Raw genomic sequence first — 18,541 nt, 5'->3', positions numbered from 1 at the left:
GACCATTTCTAATAAAAATGTTCTCTATGTGAAGCCAGTATTTTACCCTGGGAAAAGACTGCAAGGACTACTGAAGCCCAACATAAAACCAGAATTTTACTAACATGAGATTTTACAGTCAGGTCTGATTTCCACTAAGACTCAGCCAGTATAAATGCAAAATTAGGCATCAGATTTCAGAGCAATGCACAGTTCAATGGCTCTTAACATCAAATGCAATTAAGCATAATTTAAATTTTTCTCAACTTAATTCTATGGTAATAAAGCTAACAACTGCTGTTGGAGGGTCTTTTTGTCACAGTGGTGCTGTTGGGTGATGAAGCTTTTTTAACAACTTGTTTACCTAGACAGTACAGTTAAAAGACTATCAGATACTGCTTAATTTTTCAAGCAGGGATAACATTCCAGATCAAAACATGAAAACTTGAAATAAATTTGTCAAGCTTTCTAAGCTACATGATTTTTTCCTCCTTTCAATAATTGTTGGATGCTGTAAGCCTATTAGCATCTTTTAGCTCAGAAGCCTTTGACCATTGCACTAAGGGAGGAAAACTAACTAACTCTTCATGTCAGCTAAGAATGGTCCAGGCTAACAAGTCAGCAGAACCAACTCAAAATGAAACTTGTCAGTGAGATGAGGAACAACTTATAATTTTGGTTAAATACTTAATAATTTTTCCTTTAAATCCTGATGTATACTCTGCATTTATTGCTTGAATAATTTCTGTATTTTAAAAACACTGATGGTAAAAGCAAAAAGGGTTGAGGGACTTCTTAGAAGCCAATAAGATTTTACTCATGTCCCAGATTAGAAGCTAGATGTTAAGTTCATACTTAACCTGCCCTGCTGACCCATCATAAAGATTCAACTCCTCCTCTCAAAAGGAAAACCAGCAATATTACTTGAAATGCAGCTTCAGACTATTTCAGATACCTCTTTCAGCTCCCTGTGTTTGGAGCAGGAAACAGCACCCCACTCTGTGCCCTTCAGAAAGTGACCTTCTTTTCTTTTTTCAGAATCAAGTGGGGCATCAGCAGTCATCTCCATCTCATCCATTTGGTTCTCTTCTTCTTCGAAAACACAGCAACTGGCTTCTTTCAGATGAAACCCTCGGATCAACAGCTGACAGGCCTCCAAATCAGCTTCCCACACTCTTTGGAGCAGCTGGCTCCCACAGCTGAAATAAAAGCCAAAAGAAAATAAAACTGCAGTTCAGGGAGAATAGTTGCTATTTCAAGTAACACTTGGAGTAACTGCTTATTATAGACAGAAAAATAAAAACAACCAAAAAACCCACCAGTACCTCAAATACTCCCACAGAGATAACACTGCTATATCAAACTGAAAAGCAGTAAAATTATTGCCCTATTACAAAGTGGATGATAGAAAAACCTCCTTGGGTTAAGATGTTGCTTCCAGCTGTACAGCAAACACTGGCTACAGGAGACTTCCCTCTGTTCAGACACAGGTTCAGGGGTCTTGCCATCATAACCAGAGTTTCCTTCACAATATCAGATACACAGGCCTGGCATCCTGCAGCCGTGTGGCTTTCCTGAATTTGACGTAGAAGTTCATGTGTGAACAATCACACTACTAACTGCATTTAAATCAGGTCTAGTTTTTGAAAAACAGGTACACTAAATTTCTTACTAGACTAAAATGTGCTTACTTCAGTACTGCTGAATCAGATTAGACTAAACCACAATAGTCTTCCTCTTTTCAGTCTCATATTTTGAGTGTTGTCATTATCTCTTACTTAATGTGCTTTGGTTTCCTTCTACTTTGTTAGGCCACCAAAACAAAAACAGAATTCAAAATACAAAATTTCTATAAACTTTACATCCATTAATCATCTCTCAAACATGTACATTACAAATAGTGCTCCTGAGATCATCCAAAAGTTATTCCACCTGAAATAAATGGGAATTCTAAGTGTAGATAGATTTTGAGAACTGAATACTAACATCACACTGTTTGTAAGTGATGTGGTCACATCACCATTTAATATGTGTTGTCTCTAAGGAACCAAATGAGCAGATTGCTTGCTAAAATATAGTAGATCAGTGGCAGAGCCTGGGATAGGACTGAGAAGCAATTATTTCCCATAGCAATACACACTTCCAGACAGATTTCAATGCTAATAACCACAGTATTTTTTTCACTGCTCTTTTTCAAATTATATCATTTACTATATAATTGTGAGAAATTATAAGTGACTTAAAAGAAGAAAAATAACCATTTGAATTTAACTTTTCTGACAAAATTAAATACCACCTTATCTTTTATCCCAAATTAAGGAATAAGGAGCTGCACTTCTCACAATGAGTTCATTAATCTAACACAAGTATGTTTTTAACTCCACAAGATGCCAAGCTGTAAAAATCACACAGTAATATACTGAGACTGAGAGCAAAATCAGGCTTCAGAAGCTGAGCTGTTTGATCTGTGCTTAAGAGTCAGTATATATGTTTATTGAAGGCATAATGCAGCATGGGGTCCACAAATTGGTCTCTCCCAAGGAGTTCAAAGTATCACTAATTAGAAAGGGAAAAATGCTTCACTGGATTACATGTCTGTGTTCCATCCAGGTAGCATTTCATTTACCAAGCCAGAAAAATAAAATAACCCCCACTGTTTCTCTACTTGTCAATCACATTATCATAGTTACACAGTCAAAACATTTTCCTGCAGACATACATAAGCCCATTTATTTGCTTTTTGAAAATGTTTGTTTGCATCTATATATGGCTTATTATTAAAAGCTAAAAAAAAAACCACTCTAGAGAGCTAAATCAGAATGTCCAAAGGATAACTTGTTTTGGCTATTTAATTTAATGAAGAGCTTTATTGACAAAATTAGGGCAGAGATGGTGATGTATGCAGCATTTCTCAGTGGGGAAGATGAACAGCATGTATAACAGTACAGCTTAATGGTGCCTGGGCTGCTGTTATTTGGCCATGACTCAGGGCATTGGCCAATGTGGTTTTGTCTGTGTCTAGGTTTTAAATGCATTTTAGTAATAGCATTTACTGAATCTACTGCTAACAGACGGCTTTTATTTGAAGGCCAGCATTGTTTTATCATGGTATCTGTAAAACTCTGATACATCTTGAACTAAGATGCTAAGATGTTAGGCTGAACTTTTCAACCAAAATCAGTGAATGCACATACACTGGGATAATCTGAACAGATTTAAGTCCAACATATCAACCTTTTAGTCTGTATTTTGGAATTCAGTGTGTTGAAGCATTTTTCAAACATGCTTATGGAATGAAAATTACTTTGAAGCTGCAAGTAGCTAACACAGAGACACATTCCAAATAATTATTAAAAATTATGTTTTCCCCAGCATGCAAAAAACTTTAGCTTTTATGTCTTTTGCTAAAATTAAATAGAATTTCAGTGTTTGGTTTATTCACGTTCAATTAAAAGTTCATTGCAGTCTCTGTGAAGCCTCCATAGATGGCTGTATTGAACACAGTGAGATTTTTCAGGTATGAAATGTTTCAAAATGATGGATCGAGTCTGGATGAGGTTTTACATTATTCCCATACTTATAAATATTTCATGATGTATCAACACCTCTAGGTGCTATATGCCTGCCTGTATATTACTATCAAAGTGGCATATGTGGCAAGTTCAATGAAGGTGTCTGGAACAATCTGCTGGAATCCACAACAAATCACAATCCATCAGCCATTTCCATAGACCCAGCGACACAAAACATACCTTAATCACCTACTGATTCTGAACTGCCAAGAGTCAGAGTGCCAGGCTTTGTACAAACGCCAAACACATTACAGCCATGGCCTTTTCTCAAAGCAACTTTTATCTTTCAAACAATCAGCAAGAGCTAGGATGGGGATGTTCAAAGAAACACAGTGGACTGGACATGGCATGTTAGTTACAGTACAACAGTTTAATTAGTTACACAAGTGATTAATCGAAGTGGTGCCAAGAACACAGAGGCATCACAGTGAATGAGCATTTTAAGGGTTTGTGGGAGGACAATGAAACATGTCCTTGGATATCCAAGATCTCCATCCCTTCCCAAAGGAATCATGTAAGAAAGGTAAGAGATGCTAATATAACAATACAGTGGGCAAGTGATTAATATCGATGTGGCTTAACATCTACAGAGGAGAGTCAGTCTTTTCTTATTAAAAAAATAAAGTACTGAGTAGGGAGTTAAAGACTGAGCAGCCCTGGCACTGGAAGATAGTAGTTAGTTTTGATTATACAGAACAGAAGGAGTCAATGGAGAAAAACAATGTGAAATAGAAAAAAAGACAGAAGTGCTCATTTTGAATGAATGAGAGTAGTGAAAGGCTACTTTTGTCAAGTAAGGGCCAGGGAAATTGATGGTGAAGTAAGTGAGATGCAAGACTCTACATGAGTAATTTTTCAGCTGCATGGATAGCTGGGACTGGTTTTACCTCAAGGATACTGTGCAGAAAGAATCTACAAGAGCAGGCCTAAGCTGACTTGAAGAATGGCTGAGACATCCACAGCAACACGAAAGGACGCAGCAGACAGAATACTGCATTAGGTCAAGTTGATGATGATGAAAGGGCTGTCAGAGAAACAGGGCTGTTTATGGACAGGAGGAAATGGATGTGGAACAGAGAGGCTTATCCTTGAGTTCTAATGATAAAGTGGCAATTGACACTGTAATCACTGTAATTGCAGTTGCCTTTACTGAGGCTCAAGCAGTTGTATGGGAAACATGACCAGGGTAAAAGGAAACTAGAGGATATTTCCCCTCTACTTGTGATGTTGGGTGAAATTCATGTCAAGAGACATAACCAGCAAGGATTCTCTCTCTTTTGAGCTCCAAAAAACATTGTTTCTCTGCCTTTTGGCGAGATTCTGGGAGGTATCTATGGGGGCTCTCTGTAGCTTTCAGCACTACATTATTCTAAGGCTATTTATAGTGCTAACTGGAACTACGAGAACATGACTTTTCTTTACTGAGGGCTCTGCATACATACAAAAGGCACATTCAGTTCCTGAACATTGTAGTCTAAATGAAAACATGCCTGTGTAAAAATAGTCAAAAGATTTTATATTAAACTCTATAAAAAAACCAAAAAACCCAAAACAAACAAAAACCCCCACAAACAAACAAAAAACAAACAAACAAAAAAAACCAACAAAAAAGACAAACAAAAGAAAAGCCAAACCCACATCACCAAAACCAAACCAAACCAAAGTTCAGCAAAATGTCCTCAAAAGCATAGTGGAATCAAGACAGGAAGATGCCACTGCTTCTAAATCTCATAATTTATAGTTTTCAGGAATGCCCCTCAGTGAGTGAGTTGTTACAAGTGGTTTATAACACACTGAGGTCAATACTATGTGTTGATGAGATGATGTTGCTTATTTCAAGGGAAATCCTGTAAGAACCCTCACACTGAAAGCCAAGAGAATGAGACTGAAGCTAAAACTATTCAGAAATGGCATAATCAAAAGGTAACTTAGGAGGAGAGATCAACCACCACTAAGAAGAGATATTCTAGATTTCTTCCTTTTAATAGATGAGCCACATTAAGGTACAGATTCAGGAAACCATGTGCTTATCTTCTCCCAGTACTGGAACATATTTTAACTCTGCATTCACTGACCCTAAAAGTAGTTTTCTCTGATAAAAAAAAAAAAAAAAAAAAAGCAAACAAAATGCAACAAAAGTAGTCTGGCAGAAACAACAGGGATTTTCATTATGACAATTAAAATGATTGGAAACTTTTGAGGCTTGCATAAAATGGCAATGTGAATCAAAAGACTTTGTTCAATATCCCCATTCTTTATTAAACTATTGTACAAACTAGGGAAAGTTTTTCTATATTTTGGTCACTTGCTTCTATTTATATTTTGCACCACAGGGGAGGAATGAGCTCTTCTCACTCAACATTTAACTATGACTTTGTTTCTTTTTCTGAAGGCAATAGCTGTGCAGTGAACAAAGGAAGCAAACAAAAGAAAGTATCTTCTAATGATACTTAGAGGATAAAAGGCAATGGTTGCTCCACTCTTAGCAAAGCCTCATCTTTTTATTTGATTAATTATATTAATTCACAGTCATGCATTAATAACTCTTCTTATATTTAACAAGTATTTGCTACTTTAGAAATATGCTTTACTTCTCTTTTTCATTAGAAAAAAAAAAAAAGAAAGAAAGAAGTTTCCAGCCTGATCAGTTCTTGTTCTTTACCCTTATATTTTAAGATGCTGAAAGCCAACCTGTGGAACAAACCAAGAACTACAATGTGCCAATCAGTCACTCACATGAGGCTCCAGGGGGAAGGAGGCACATAATCCGGTTTTCCCCACCTGACTGGTGTGCAACAGCAGACTGATAAGGGAGAAAGTACAAAGAACATGTGGACTCTGCCCAAATAGCAAAACTTTTGTTTCCCTTTGGCCTGCACACTAGAAAGTCACCTTCCTTAAATATCTGGAGCTAAAATCAAAACCCTTTTTTCTCCCCCCCCACTTCTTGCAAGTCTCCCTAATCCTATAAATGCCTTCAATATAACTTCAATTTCACAATTCAATTCCTTGCATTGTGTCTCTCTTCTCCATTCTCCACAGGAGCCAAAAATCTTATTAATTGGCTTCATATGGTTCCAATCGTGTGGTGTCTCCTAGTGTGGGAGACATCCTTTCTACTCACTTATTTTATAGCTCACTGATAATACTTGCTTGCTACTCAGCACTATTGTCACATTTCTCCATGTGAAAACGAGTCACTCCCAGAAGGAGACTCCACATATTCCCTTGTCAGATAACAACCTTCTCTACCTTGGACACTAGCTAAAACTCCCAGGCAAAGTCTGAAGCTGGTAGTACTTTTCCCTGGCACAAGCAACAGCAACTTGTTCCTCCAACCTTGCCCTCTCCTTTATAAAAAATACAGTAATAACTACAAAACAGCAATTAGCTCTCCCTCTTTAAATAGGATGTTTCACCCCTTGAGAATATTCTGGACCAGAACCACAGAAGCCAAGAAAGCAATCCTCACAATCCCCATCTAACTTTCAGACTTCTACATATTCAACACCTGAAAAATTTGCTCTGAGCTGACTTTTCTAATATTTACACTTTGTAGCCACAGCCCAGTTCTCTGCACATCAGTCCTATTCAAAAGACATCCAGTGCAGCCAGGATGTGACAGTGCAGCACAGAGGTGTGGACATCACTTTCATGCAGCTGGAAGAATGGGTGTTGGCAGTGGCTCTGCTTTCTACTGCATCCCAGGAGCCAGGTAAGTATGCAGGAAGGGGCAGATTTGAGGAAAAAGGTGAGCAGAGCCCCCAAAGCAGTCCTTAATGAGGTGGCTATGGCACCCACATCTCTTCAGGACAGAGTAAATCTGGAAGTGCAGTAGACAGAGTACCTGGAGCCAGATAGCCTGTGTCTTTGTTGAGTGATCTAACCTCTACTGTTATGGAACACCCACCACAATCTCAAATTGTGAGTTGGCATTAGGAGCTCTCACTTCTTGGCTTGGTGAGCAAAAAGAAGAGCAACAGCTCAATTCCCTCCTTGTTCACAAATTTCAGATGAGTCCTAGTGGAGAACCCCAAATACATTCAGACACCTTCTCATCTGAGATATTTAACACTGTAGAGGCCCCATGCTGAGTATAAAAAACAGGGAGTAGAGAGTAGACCTGAAATGTAACACTATGTTGGAAGGAAAAATGCCACACTGGAAGGCAACCACTCAAACAGTGCACAGCCTACTTCAGACAGCTGCTACCTGTTGCATGCTCCTTGCTTCTTTCACATTTCTGCTTGCTCATATCTGAACTTCACTCCAGGAACAGTGCATTTCTGCAGATAAATTCTGCATTTCTGCTCTCTGGGAGCAGAGACAACCCTTATACTCCTTTCAGTTAAAAACTTAGCCCTGTTCTTCACTGCCTCTGTTTTCTCCCTCTTCTGTTCTGTTTCCTAAATGGCAACACTGCCATTTTATAACTTGGGGTAGCTCCAGGTAGTGTCTTTAGACAAAGACATTTTGTATATATTCATAATGAGGCTATACCACCAATTCTATAAATTGCATTATTAAGGAAAAAGGGTAAATATTCTATTCTGATGGATTCTAAGATTTCTAAGGAATTTTCTCAGGCCTTGCAAAATCTATAAACTTGAACTGCCTTCATATTTCTTAAAAAACTCCTTTCCACGCAGAGTTTTCCATAGAAAGAAGCTAAAAATTACAAATAAGAAATAATATTCATGTAAAAATACATGACCACTCACAGTAATATCAGTAAACAAAAAAAATACATAAATATCTGCCAATGTTTTCTGCCAAACGTGTTTTAAAAAATTAAGCTTATCAACTCCACTCATTATCCACAATTTTTTCCACTCAGTAAAACTACTGCACCCAGGATATTGAAAGATTAACACTGAAATCTGAAACCAGTCTGCTAAGAATTGACATATTTTCTAAAAAAACTCCACCTTGATACGGCAATTGAAGGACAGAACTACCACCTTGTATTTTATGTCAAATGTACATATTATATGTCTGTTTTTTCTTTCCTGAAAGGCTTGTTAAAAACAATATATCTAGTGCTTAAAACCAACAATAGACATTTGATTAGTGTTATTAAAAAACAAGATACCAGACAATATCAAACAATACTTTTGTCATTTTGTCTTCAATCCTCCAGCCATTTATTTTACCTGGTGCAGAACTTTAATCATGGGCTGTCATCTTTTTACCAATATTCAATGTCACTGCGTTATACTTAAATTATCTCCACTGGAAACACAAAATGATAGGCTGCTGCAGCTGATAGTTTTCACTTTGATTCTTAACACAGGGTGGATGCAGGAATGGGACCCACACACTGAATGCAGGAAATTCAGTAATTTACAAGGCAAGAAGGAAGGCATTTTGTTGAGGGCATTTATAATTCAATTTTGTCCCTATATTTACTTTTTTATTTTTATTTATTTATTTTACTTTTTACATATATTTACTTTTATATTTATTCTTCCTATATTACCCAATCTATAATGTAAAAATTTACTACCTGCTTTCAGGGCTATTTATTTCTCTTTAAAAAAAAAATGATCCTCTGCCCTTACCTCCACTAAAACATCTATTACAAATAATCTATTCTAAGACTAAAAAACTTAACTTTGATAGATGAGGAGAAAGCTACCAGGAAATTCTTCTTATTCAGCAGTTCACATAAAGCCAGCTTCTCAACCCTAGTTTATCATTCACCTTGTTCATAATCTGATAAAACACCTTTGAATTTGGTACTAACTCTGATAATTCAGTCTGTATCCTGCTTGCCTTTGGCTCGTGCAATAACAGCAAAACCCCATAATGTCATTAATTTTGGCTGGATAGGAATTGCTGGAATGAGATCTTTTTTCTGCACTATTTAATATTTGATCCCAAATTGGATTTAAAGGAGAGGCAAGAATTAGGCCCCAATTTTGAAAAAAACAACATGCATCTCAGTATCTATGTATCCATCTAAGCTTTGTTTAGCTCAGCTGCTACACAGGCCTCAGTACTTTCTTGAGCTTGAACCCCACAAAGCATCCAACTTCTAGTGACCTCCTCTAAAACAGAAATCATTCAGTGTCTTTCAAAGTCACAACCAGCTCTAATCCAAGAGAATACATTTGTTGCTATAAGTACGCCACAGGAAGAAAGCACAGCATTTGCATTAAGGCCACATTCTCAGCTGCCACAAACCCACACTGCTGCAATAGCAGCAATGGGTACTTATACCAAGAGAAGAACGTGTTCTTATTTCAAAGCAATTAGAATAATGACCCTGGTCTTTTATTGCTTATTACATTCTCTGACCACAGTGCAAACAAAAGCACATAGAAGGAATTCACAATTCTATCATTTTCATTCACCTCTGTTCTCTAATATAAAACAGTTTAAAATATACTTCTCTCTCTGAAAGCATGAGAGATTTAGACTTTCAGTGTCAAGAGAATTTGAGGATGTGAATCACCCTGTGTACCACTGACCAAACAGAAATTAAGCATACATAAAAAACAGGGCAAAGAAATAACCTTTTAGAAGAGGTAGAATTGGAAGAGATTATATATTGTCATCATGTAGGAATGTACCTCGAAATTCAGCTTCTGTAACCAGGAAGACACACCTGGAAAAACAAGAGTGTTGGCCAAATACAGATGTCGAGAGCCACGTGTTTATGGAGTTCCTCTGAAACATCCAAGGGCTCCATATGACCTGCTGTAGTTGCAGAGTCATATAGGTTCAGGAGCCAAATCCTCTTCTGGATCAAAAACACCAAGAGAGAAAGGGCAAGGTCTACAGATTCTTCCTGGCTGGACCCCACTAGCTACAAAAACCCTGCACTACTGCTGACTTAAAATTGCTGGGCTATGCATTGTCTCCCCCAGACTAGCAGAGTACACTCCCAGTAGCAAGTACATTAATCAATGAAAATGCCAATTCCAAATGCTAGTAGGAAAGACTGGCCCAGCTGGATGTAAAATAAAGTTATCCCATATCTTCATACTTGTGCTTTGCAGATGGCAATACCTTATTTTCTACTTGTTTAATTATCATGGTTTCTATCTAACTGGTCAGTGAGAGCTTTGTGCAAAGTATCACCCAAAGACAGAACAGGAGGATTTAGCAGCACTGCTGGACAGCAGGCAGATGATGTCAGCCATCCATCCTCATCCTCCTTGACTGCTCTATACCCATTACTACTGATGATGACAATCCCACTCAAGACAGACGACAGAGCCTTTGTAATTGCACAAACTGGTTTCAAATCTTGTCTTCAGGGATGCATTGGAAAACAGTAGCAGTAGGAAAATACATATCCACATCCCAACACTCTTGTCAAGTTCAGAAGGGAGCACCTGTTTTTCACTACTCATATTCACTTACATGCAGCCACCAAGAGCATCACCTGGTAAGAGAGCAAAAGCTTAATGCCAAGGACCCAGAGGTGACAAACAGCTTTGCTATCCCTCCCTCCCCTCACAGTCGTATCTTCACAGCTAAGATGGGTTGAGGTTTGCATGAAATCAGCTCACAGAGAAGTCGACAGCAGGGCAGAGCTGGGCAAGGCACAGGTGATGCTGAAGGGCAAAAGGAAGCACTTTGAAGAGTTTACAGGTATTTTTCTCAGCAAGACTGAGGAAAGTCCCATAAAATTACTGGAAACAGTCCTCTGTGTAAAGGGATATTTTTTATCAATTTCTCAAACTCAGTCCCTAGTTTTCAGACTGCCTCTCACCTAACACTACTGCAAAACATTCTGCTGCATATTTTCCTTGTTATTTGAAGGAAATGATGAAACCACTGTCCTTTACGTTGACAGTGTCCAAATTTAACTCCTCAGCAGCCATAGCACACAGCAAATACTTCCTCATACTGTTGATCTTGGATCTTATTTTCAAACTCCCTCTGAAAATTCTAGGATGAGGTCAGTTGCTGAACAGTCTTTATGAAGCACAGTGGAGCTGTTATAAAAAATATTATGTCATAGGCAGAGCATTTTTGCATAGGAAATGGCAAACGACTAAAAACAAAACACCAAAGCTCATTGTATCAATCTTCCCCTCATTAATGCAAACATACATTAGGTCCAATATCTTCAAGAGAAATTGTATAGGATTCCAGATCAAAAGCCAAGAACCTACTCTTGGGGAAGAGGAAGGATGTATGACGGCTGTCAGTCATGCTTGACATTCACCACTCATAAAATGGAATCCTCTCCACACTGACAAGTATCACTAATTAACAAACAAAAAAATTATTAATATGAATTTTAAACTCTTAATAAGATTCATACAATTCAAGCAAGAAAAGCACAAGAGATTGGGAAAAAAGATAAGGAAAAATTTACTTTTGCTCCAAAACAGTGAAATCTCAGCACACCAAAGCAGCAAAGTGATATAGAATTACTTACTCTGAACGAGGCAAGAGTTTGCAGCAGAGAGGACTACTGTGTGTACTGATTTTAGCTGAGGTAATTTTCTTCACAGTGGCTGCTGTGGGGCTGTGTTTTGGATTTGTGCTGAGCACAGGGTTGATAATATTGAGATGTTTTTGTTATTGCTGAGCAGGGCTTACAGAGAGCCAAGGCCTTTTTTGCTTTTGGTACTGCCACACTGGCGAGGAAGTTAGGGGTGCAAGGAAGGTGGGAGAAGACACAGCTGGGACAAGTGAGCCAGGCTGACCAAAGGGATATTCCTGACCACATAACATCATGCTGCATATAAGCGGGGGAAGAAGGAAGAAGTGGGGCATGTTTGGATTGATGGCATTTCTCTTCCCAAGTAGCTGCTCTGTGTGAGGGACCCAGCTCTTTGGGAATGGCTGAACACCTGCCTGCCCATGGGAAGTGGTGAATTAATTCCGTTTTGCTTTGCTTGTGGGTGTGGTTTTTACTTTCCTCATCAAACTGTTTTTATCTCAACCCATGAGTTTTCTCACTTTTATGTTTCCCGTTCTCTCCCTGACCCCGCTGCTGGGGCAGCGAGCGAGGGGCTGTGGGGCTGCTGGCTGGGGTTGCACTACGAGAATGTGACACTAATGAATTTCAGCAAAGTGTTGAACTACAGCTCTGCAGGCATCATTGACCAGCACCAGAACAATGCAGCATAAGAAAAGGGCATACAGAATAAAACAAAATCCTAACAAAATACACAATTAGTAACCAGCTAGAGAGGCTGTGAACTTTCATCACATTTCCTTTTCAAGCAAGGGCAATACTTTCTGTTTTTAGAAGGGGAGAGGCCTTGCCCTCTGACAATTTTTGCTATGCTAAGAATAAAATGAATGGAAGACAAAGAGCCTAGAGGAAAGAAGGGCAAGATTTTCCATGAATAAGCAGCAAAATCCCCTGTCACCTTGTCTTTGACAATGCTACATACTAACTACTGATGTTAATTCAGTAACTTGGAAAAAGCCCTGGACGAAACCTGAATTAATATGGACAGGGAGTTAGTTCAAGTTAGAACATCAAGGCTGTTCAACCATGTGCTTTGCTTTTTCTAAAGATCTGAGGAACTGGAAACTGGCCTCATATCTGACCTTTTCTCTTTTTTAATTTTTTTTTCCCTAAAAAAGTCTAGTTTCAATGCTGAGAATAGCTAAAAAGAACAGAGCTTTCTGCTGCTTCTTATCAAACAGTATGGGCATGTGCCACAGTTCCCTCACCTCCCAATTAAAAATCTGTATTTGTGACCCAGCATCCCTGAACAGGCAAAATACAAAGACAATAACAATTTCTGAGTTCTTAATTCTTGTGCTCTTCTGTACTTCTTATCATCTCATATAGAAGCCAGTCATTAAAAATTGTTGTATGTAACACATATACATCAGTGCAATACTAATTGTCTACTGGGCCTTAATGTGAAAAAGTAAATTTTGTGTTATGTCCCTTTCCCCAAAGTACTGTGGGGCCCAAAAGCCTACCTATCTCATCCCTCCTTTTCTGCAAAATTCTACCTCCACACCTTTAACCAGCAGATGGTTCCTTAGGATATAAAACAACCTTCTCCTCCCCTTGTAGCAAAAAATTAATTTTATCACTGCAAAATCAAAAGATTCCTGCTACTGCCACAAAAGGCATGGCGGGTTCCATCAATGAGATTATCTCTTATCTTGTGGATGACACAGACAGAAGTGGTGCTGGGGATGTTTTCTGGTTTGTTTGTTTGGGTTTTTTTTGTTTGGGTTTTTTTTAAATGTCTTTCTCGCTTGGTGCAGGAAGCAGATTGCATTCTTTGCCCTCCATTTTTACTGCTTCTGCAACGTGCATTTTCATCTGTAGATAGATCTTAGTTCTACCAAGGCTGAAAGTCAGGTTCAAGGCTGGGAACTGAGAGTTCCATTCCTGGCACAGACAAGTTTATCAAAGGATCTCCACTAGCACATGGCACCAGATAACACTTGACAATAAAACGCACATTATGCTGCAGAAACATGATTAGAAACTCTAATCTGCTGCACTTCTATAGCAACAATTTCCTTTTCCACACCCTGTGGGCATCAGCTACACTCTCCACAACCAGAAATTAAAGGCATAGTGAAGATTCTCCCCTATCCTCCAGACCCAGTTAATCTAGGCTAATCCACTTCTGTGAAGCAATAGCATCAAATTTCTTCTGACATTATTTAAATTTACTAAGAGCTTCCAAGATACTATACTTTGTCAGGAAACTGCAAACATTTTCAAATATATTGCAAGTGATTGTGAAGACAATCAGGATGTTTGGTGAGAATCTGCACTGTGGTCATACAAAATAAAACAGCTTGAAAAGTAATCTAGTGTGTTTTAAAGGTGAGAACAGGGCTTCTGTGAAGAAAGTGCCTTATTATATTCCTACTCTCCAACTTCCCCCTGTTCCATGACACACAAAAGAGATGGGCAAAAATAGGTGTCCTAAGGGACAAAGTTGGAAATAAAACAAAGGTAAGAATAACACACACAAAGTGGAAATGAGACAAGTCCAAGGAAGGAAGACAGAGGACACACAATAATGGAAAGAGCAGGAGAAGAATCAGAAAAGTCCCTTTTTAAGATTGCTAACATCAAGACAGAGCAATTAAACCACAGCAAAAAAGAAAGCACACAACATTTAAAGCAGAGGGTAAAATAGAATGAGAAAGAATACTTAAATTTTTCTTCTTTGTTAATTGGATTCACCACTGTGAATTTTTCCTGAACTATTACAAAAAGGACATATCTCCCAAATAAGACTGGGCCAATATAGCAACAAAAAAAACCACCTGTAAATTATTAACTAACACACTTAGCAATTTGCTTTTTATTATTCACAGCTCCTTTTATTTGTGAGTATTTTGGGCAAGTAAACTTCCCTCACTACAATAGTACCAAGAAACCAGTGGGATCTTGCCAAATCCTCCCCTACAGAAACACCTTTAAAATGCTGCTTTTATTCACAAGTTCCTAAGTTCTTGTTACCAGTTTAATGGCTGAAAGTAATAATCCTTCAATTTGTGGTATCATAACATTTCCACAGCAAAGTAAGTAGTATGACAAGAGCTGCCATTTTCAGGCTGGAAAAGAATATTAGGAAAACATGAGCCTTTAAGAAACAATAGTCCTCTTTTTGTGACAGCCTCTCTCATGTAGACAGAGAATAAGGTAACTGAAACAAAGCAGCTGTATTGTTCACAACAAGGAGAAGGGATTGTCCAAAGTAAAGTGTTTAATTGTTCCCATGAGGGTTAGGTGACAATGCAATGTGTTCTTCACATTACTGAAACATGAGAAATTATTTGGTGGTGTATGAAAGCTTTTGGGTATCCACCAGTATGATAAAACTACACAGTATGGTCAAGAGAGACTATTTTATTCTGAAGAACAGCAAACCATGATTAGGCAGAATGCCTTCAAATGTCACTGGAGAGTGCAAAGATTTCTTCCAAATTTATGAAACTGGCAAGTTATGTTCCATATTCACTTCATGCAGAATCAATTTCCAAACATGTTCCAAATTTTCAGTACTTAAGTTAATCACACCAAGCCTAGTCCTGCACTCCTTTGGTGCAACAGAAGGCATCACAAGTGATTCCACTGCCATCCAAGGGCATTTTTTCAGGAAGAAAAGGACCTCTTATAAACAACATGCTGAAGTCATAAGCAAACAACAGAGTTGGGAAAACTACCCCTATATAATCAAGGTTAAATTAAAACACAAAATATTCCATCTAGACATGAACAACAGAGAAAAAGAGCTACAAATCTGTAAGGATGTACAGTCCTTTTGATATGCTCTGAGACCACCTTTAAGACCACCAGCAGTATGAAACTCTGCCCTATATGTGTGCTGTGCTATTCAGAGCATCCATACCCAGCTCTGCTCCCAAAACAATTTCTGAAACATAGTATTTTATAAAGGAGACTTAAGGTATGTGGTATGTAAACTAACAGTGAATATTAAGGAAAGACTGTAACTTCTAAGACTGTTCATTTTCATGTAAACTGGAATGTGATGTGGTGGTATTCAATCCTGACCTGTCATCTTATGGTATGGGACCCTGAGAACATTGTATGTCTGCCTGAATGGACAGGATCTCACTGAAGATGACATACTCAAATGCATTAAAAGCACTGCCTGCATGAGAAACCTTTATTTCTGACACAGAATACTTGCATGCCCTAGCAATCTGAGCAATCAGGCTGCAGCCACATTTGTTCTTAACTAGGCCAGTGATATTTGATTGAAACTCTTAAAAAAAAAATCAAAAAAGCCCCACACATGAGATCAGGTAAAACAGACCTTGGGCTCAATTTTTGCTGCTTCAATAAATGCAAGTTGCCTTTATCACACCAACCATCTTAACACCTCAGTGAACGAGGAGCCATGCAGATGAACACAACTCACATCAGAGTAAGACTCCAGGACATTTTCTGTACCATGTATCCATGAGTAAAAATAAAGGCAAGATTAATATGAAAACAAACATTGCTGAACAGAAAATGAACCCAAGACAAACAGCAAAAGAGAGTCAATTAAAGAAGAAAGGTTTGGTACACATTTGCAAAGTTTCCTGGTGCTATATCATTCAACAGCAGCAAAGTACAGTCACTGCAGTGTTGCATCTTGTTATATTTGTGCATTTCACCTTTCTTGCAGGATAGCACAGAAAATAGCTCACTAAAATCACCTTTGTGTAACTGTCACTGGTTATTCTTGAACAACATTATTCCCCCAAAATAATTTCACGATTCCTATCTGGGAATTAGGAAAAGCTATTTAAAAGCCCTGTTTTTGTGATGAATGGAAGTCACAGCATAATCTTTTGAGGTCTGGAGAACAGTACAATCACATTAAATTCCCTCAGCTCAAGAAATGTCATCTTTACATCAGCTGCTACAAAAAAATTGTTTCCAGCCTGAGGCAGCTATGATAAGGGATTTAGAAGTCATCACCATGTGGGCCAAGAGATATAAAGGAATGCATCACCACATACAAAGTGTCTGCTTCTCAGAATTTTGGAGCTCATGTTCTCACAGCTGTGTATGACTTAGACCAGCTGGGAAGAAGAAAGGGACTAAATGAGTCACTAGAAGGATCTAGTATTTTGTCTAACCTGCATTTTAACACTCCAGCAGCACAACTGTTGGTAAGCAAAATAAGATCAGATCATTATCCAGCAAGGGGTGGAGCTGTAAAGTCTCTTGGAAGCACAGTAGAAAACACAGTCCTGGGGGCAGGCAGGCAAAGATGACATTTCAGCCCTATCTGTGCACTGCTGAGATACTACCAGCAGCTGGAAAAGCCCTCAGCACAACTGAGGAGGGTCATGGGTTATACAAAATTACCACAGACCATCTGGCACTCACAAGCATGCCTGTGCTGCTCCATAGACAAGAGGGAGGGAAAACCTTTTGGAAAGCCTTACTCAGCAGCCTTAGCACAGCAGTTTCCATGCAGCAGAGAGACATCAGTTTCTATAACATGACACACAGGCACTAACAGCTCGATATGAAATCTTTTATGGCTTTACAGCACTCTCTCCTAGGATCAGTTTGTGACCCTCACCCATTTACATGACTAAAGCTCACTTATGGCAGAACTCAGTGGTTTTTGAAAGAGTTGGATGGTTGAAGTCTACTTTATTCATGGTAATGATATAAAGTGCAAGCAGAGCCTTCACTTGTAGAAACAAGTGAAATGAAAAAAAGGAAACCACTTTCTGTGGAAGAACAAGGCTCCCTTGAGAAGATGCTCATCTGAATTTCAATGAGCTAGAGAAATTACTGTAAACTTCTATACAATCCCTCCTAATTGGTTCAAGGGATGAGCTGAAGAAACCCACACAGAACTTCTTGTACTTCACATATTCACACAGACAGAGGTCTCTGCTGAACTCACTTTTATTATCCTAACTCTGACCACTTTTGCACATCTCCTGTTTACTAACATAAGGCAAGCAATGGTATTTACACTCTCAAGAGAGCAGACAATGATTTGATGTATAAACTTGAAGAATGGCTTGATGTATGCTGGTGACTAGGAGAGAGCCAGCCAGCAGCATTATTAAACATGCTATTGGTTCATTCTTTTATTGGAGGATACTGTCCTCAACAACTGCCGGTCCACTGTCAGAATATAACCTATATTTTAAATCAGGAAAAAACAATGTCAACTAATCTGTATACTTAGAGAGTTCTTCTCCTTCCTTGGGGTGAAACTATCAGACACTGAACACATTCCCATTTTTTTAAATGCATATTTTCCCATTTTTTCTTTAGGTACAAGGCTATCAAAAGAGTAGCATTCCTAATGAAATGTATTCTGTTAAGCTACCTGACAATGGATACATCTTTTAGGCCCCAGTGAAAAGTTTGCATTTGTTTTTAAAACCAACCAACTAACAAACAAAAAAACCCAAAATCCCCATGTCCCCAAAAGGTATTCCAGCAAATAAGCTAGATTCCCCTTCCCTCTCTCCAACCATTAAAAAAAAAAAAAAAGGACAAAAGGAATAAGAGGAATATATTCCAAACTTTTCTTATGAAA

General features: G+C 38.4%; 1 protein-coding gene across 6 annotated transcripts in view; it reads right to left on the bottom strand.

Annotated features, from left to right (window-relative positions):
* The window catches only part of DISC1 (DISC1 scaffold protein), a 193,052-nt gene that overhangs the window by 22,690 nt on the left and 151,821 nt on the right, over nt 1-18,541 (bottom strand). For all 6 annotated transcript variants that reach the window (XM_088052570.1, XM_088052574.1, XM_088052568.1 and 3 more), the window contains one exon: nt 935-1,178. In XM_088052570.1, coding sequence (XP_087908696.1) covers nt 935-1,178 — 244 coding nt within the window. The remainder of the gene's footprint in view (nt 1-934; nt 1,179-18,541) is intronic.

Source organism: Pseudopodoces humilis, chromosome 3, assembly GCF_049639895.1.
Source record: "Pseudopodoces humilis isolate 2021_Gansu_Grassland_sample_001 chromosome 3, ASM4963989v1, whole genome shotgun sequence".
Taxonomy (NCBI): Eukaryota; Metazoa; Chordata; class Aves; order Passeriformes; family Paridae; genus Pseudopodoces; species Pseudopodoces humilis.
Note: the sequence above shows the minus strand (reverse complement) of the source record. Positions and strands in the feature narration are given on the sequence as shown.